Below are 4,059 nucleotides of genomic sequence, written 5' to 3' on the forward strand. Positions count from 1 at the left end.
ACCTGAGGACCCAAGAGCAATCCATCCCCTGGGACACTCAATCAAGTTAAGCTTCCAGTTCTCTAGTTTATGTGAGTTTCCATTCTCTGCACTTCAACTTGAAGGATCCTAGAATGGAAATGGACAATTCTTTCTCAGCAAGGAATCACTGGTGTAACTGTTCTTTGAATAATATCTTGCAAACCAGTATCTACATGGCATGTAATGAAGAAAGTGAAAAATTTGGGGGAAAAATTTCAGATGAGTTTTATTACTGAAATTAATCATATAGTGTACGGTAAGTTCTTAGAAATGTAGATTTATCTTATTTTCCCTTTCTTTCCTTCATCTTAACTTCCATTTAGAGCTGAAATACTTGGCAATTGCTAGACTTCCTTCTAAATTTTCTTATCTAGTCTATAGGAATTGAGGGCCCACAAATGGGGACTAAGTTGATCAACAAGAACAAACAAATCAGTCATTGAGACTCCTGATTGATGCTCCTGTCTTAAGCCTCAGACTACTTTGGGCTTCACCTGATAAAAATGTTCAAATTTTCTGAAATCTGAATAGGAAAATATACTAGTGATTTGATTCATCTGATGAAATAGAAATTTCAGAAATACAATTGCTCCATTTTTGAAGTTCTGAGATTCTTTGAGGTGATTACAATAACCTTGTCTTTCTTATTTATTCTCATATTTGAAAAATGTAGCTTTAATTTGGCTTAAGCCCTGTTGTTCCCTGGAGAGATCCTGGTTTCTCTCCAGTTAGTAAACCAGTGTCATGGTCTTCCCCTATAGAACAAGTAGTAACAGTCCTGAGCTCCAGGCGGTATTTTATATTAAGTCAAACACAAAATTCCTGCTTCACTTTCATTGTGCAGGCTGCCAATTTTTTATGTCCTTTCCTTTTGCTTGAGTTCTATTTTTCCTGTCTTAGGTTGTAGATGTTAGTTAGACAAGTAACATTTACTCGATGAAAATGTCTTCTCTCATTAGAAAATTGCTATATTTGTATGAATAGTAGGAGAAGATGGGGGTATATTAATTATAACAAAGCCAGTATTAGAAGACATTTAGGTATCTAGGATAGAATGATGCATGCTAGAAAACTGGTCCCTATCCAATATCCAATATCTGTGGTTAGGAGTATATGTAAGGACTTTATGACGTTACAGCCTCACGAGAGATAGTTTATTGTAAGAAAAGCTCAGGAATAACAATGTGTGAGGTTTGGTATTTTCTTGGTCATACGGAAGATTGCTCTGATCCTATTATGACATTTGGCTAAGATTCTTACCTTCTCTGAGGAAAGCAACAGAAGACCCTTAATAACTATCAGTGATGGTAGTGAGAGTACCAATACCAGGGATGAAACCTTCTGTAAAGATCTTGTTTTGAAATTGAGAAATCTCTACAGCATATAGAGAACTTTTTCTTTCTTCTCTCTTTCTCCCCAAGATAAATAAGTTAGGGCACACTATTGAATGATTTACTATCATTTATTGAAAAGTTATACTGTGCCATGCACTGTTTGAAGTACTATACATATATTATCTTATTTAATATCTATAACATCTCAGTGAGGTAAGTGATGTTATTACTGCTAAATTATATCTGAGGAAACTAGAGGATGATTTAGGTGTGCTGTGGACTTTTGAAGTGCTCATTGCTACCAACAATTAGATTCTAGATTCTTTATGATTCCCCATGAAATGTGGAGAGAAAATAGAACTTGTATGGGTTTGGTTGGCAGATTTCATATTGAACTCAAAGATTTTCACCTCTGTATAAGCTCCTTGTATAACTCTCTGCCCCTTGAATGTGGGCGGAACTTGTGGATGTGATGGGATACTGACTCCCTTGATTACGTTATCTATCACTCTCACAACAGACTGGAGAGAGATTCCCCTGCTGGCTTTGAAGAAGTAATTTGGCATGTTGGTAGATGGCCACATGAGTAGAACCTGAAAGTGACCTCTAAAAGCTGAGAGTGACCCTGCCTTTTGACATCTGGCAAGGAAATGGGGACCTCAGTTCCATAACCCCAAGGAACTGAAATCTGCCCAGAACCCAAATAAGCGTGGAAGAGGGTCTGGAGCCTCTGATGAATTTGTAGCCCAAGCTGACCCCTTGGTTTCAACCTGGTGAGGTCTTGAACCAAAGACCCAGCTGACCTGATGCACAGACACAGTGAGATATTAAACTTGAATTGTTCAGTAGAAAACTAATACGATGACTTTCTCCTACTTTCTGTTGCATGTATCTCTGTATGTCTCTTTGTGTATGTGTGAGTTTATGTGTGTCTGGCAGAGAAATAGATAGAGAAGGGAAAAGTAAGAGGGTGGGAAGAAAGAAGGGGAAGAAAAAGGAACAGGAGAAAAAAGAAGGAAGAGGAAAGGAGGAAGAGGAGGAAGAAGGGAGAAAAAGAGATGCTGCTGCAATCATTCCACTACCTTTACCAAAGAAAGTTTGCAAAAAGTAAAATCCAGTTTAGAATTCTCAAACATGGCTGATGCAGTTGCCATGTGTAGAAAGGGTTTTGGGTTCTCAGCTAAATGCTGTGTGACCTTTATATTCCCTTTCATAGAGAAAGAGATCAAAAGTGAAAAGAAATGTCAAATTTGAGCCTGGTGACAACGTTCATCCTCATGGGCATTCCCCATCCACCAGCCCTGGACACCACCCTCTTTGGAATCTTCTTTGTGATTTATGTACTCACTGTGGTGGGCAACCTCTTAATCCTGCTGGTGGTCAGGGTGGATTCCCACCTCCACACACCCATGTACTACTTCCTGGCCAACCTGTCCTTTATTGACATGTGGTTCTCCACTGTCACTGTGCCCAAAATGCTGATGACCTTTGTCTCCCCAGAGGGTCGGGCTATCTCCTTCAACAGCTGTGTGGTTCAGCTCTATTCCTTCCACTTCCTGGGCAGCAGTGAGTGTTTCCTCTACACAGTCATGTCCTATGATCGCTACCTGGCCATCAGTTACCCGCTCAGATACACCAGCATGATGAGCAAGAAAACCCGTACCCTCCTGGCCACCAGCACTTGGCTCAGTGGCTCTCTGCACTCTGCTATCCAGACCATATTGACATTTCGTTTGCCCTACTGTGGGCCCAACCAGATCCAGCACTCCTTCTGCGATGCAACGCCTGTCCTCAAACTGGCCTGTGCAGATACCTCCACCAACGAGATGGTAATCTTCGTCAACATTGGGGTAGTGGCCTCGGGCTGCTTCCTCCTGATAGTGCTGTCCTATGTGTCCATTGTCTGTTCCATTCTGAAGATCTGCACCTCGGAGGGGAGACACAGAGCCTTTCAGACCTGTGCCTCCCACTGCATCGTGGTCCTCTGTTTCTTTGTTCCCTGTGTTTTCATTTATCTGAGGCCAGGCTCCAGGAATGCTGTGGATGGGGTTGTGGCAGTTTTCTACACTGTGCTGACACCCCTTCTGAACCCTGTAGTGTACACCCTGAGGAACAAGGAAGTGAAGAGAGCCCTTTTTAAGCTTAAAGACAAAACACTTTCTCAGAGCAAGTAATATCATTTACTCGTCAGCATGCCATTTATTACATGTGTAATTCTCAGTGTTTACTACTATTTAAAACCACCTACTTGAAATATTTCTTTCGCAAATTTTTCTGTAGAATTTCTAAAATCACAATTAAATTTTTCATTTACGATGAACATGCCTGTATTCTGATGTTTAAATGCATTTCTCTGCAATAGGTTCATTTTATCTTTTTTTTTTTAATAACTTTTATTAAGCTTCAAGTGAACATTTACAAATCCAATCAGTCTGTCACATATAAGTTTACATACATCTCACTCCCTACTCCCACTTGCTCTCCCCCTCTTGAGTCAGCCCTTTCAGTCTCTCCTTTCTTGACAATTTTGCCGGCTTCCCTCTCTCTCTATCCTCCCATCCCCCCTCCAGACAAGAGTTGCCAACACAATCTCAAGTGTACACCTGATATAATTAGCTCACTCTTCATCAGCGTCTCTCTCCCACCCGCTGACCAGTCCCTTTCATGTCTGATGAATTGTCCTCGGGGATGGTTCCTGTCCTGT

The 4,059-nt window shown here is 40.9% G+C and overlaps 1 protein-coding gene across 1 annotated transcript; it reads left to right on the forward strand.

The window, feature by feature from the left end:
• Positions 1-2,596: 2,596 nt before the first annotated feature.
• LOC126060897 (olfactory receptor 10G9-like) lies at positions 2,597-3,529 on the forward strand. Its single transcript, XM_049857265.1, has one exon. It carries the CDS (start codon positions 2,597-2,599, stop codon positions 3,527-3,529), a length of 933 nt encoding a protein of 310 aa, XP_049713222.1.
• Positions 3,530-4,059: the final 530 nt, after the last annotated feature.

The sequence above is a fragment of the Elephas maximus genome, chromosome 17, assembly GCF_024166365.1.
Source record: "Elephas maximus indicus isolate mEleMax1 chromosome 17, mEleMax1 primary haplotype, whole genome shotgun sequence".
Lineage (NCBI taxonomy): Eukaryota > Metazoa > Chordata > Mammalia > Proboscidea > Elephantidae > Elephas > Elephas maximus.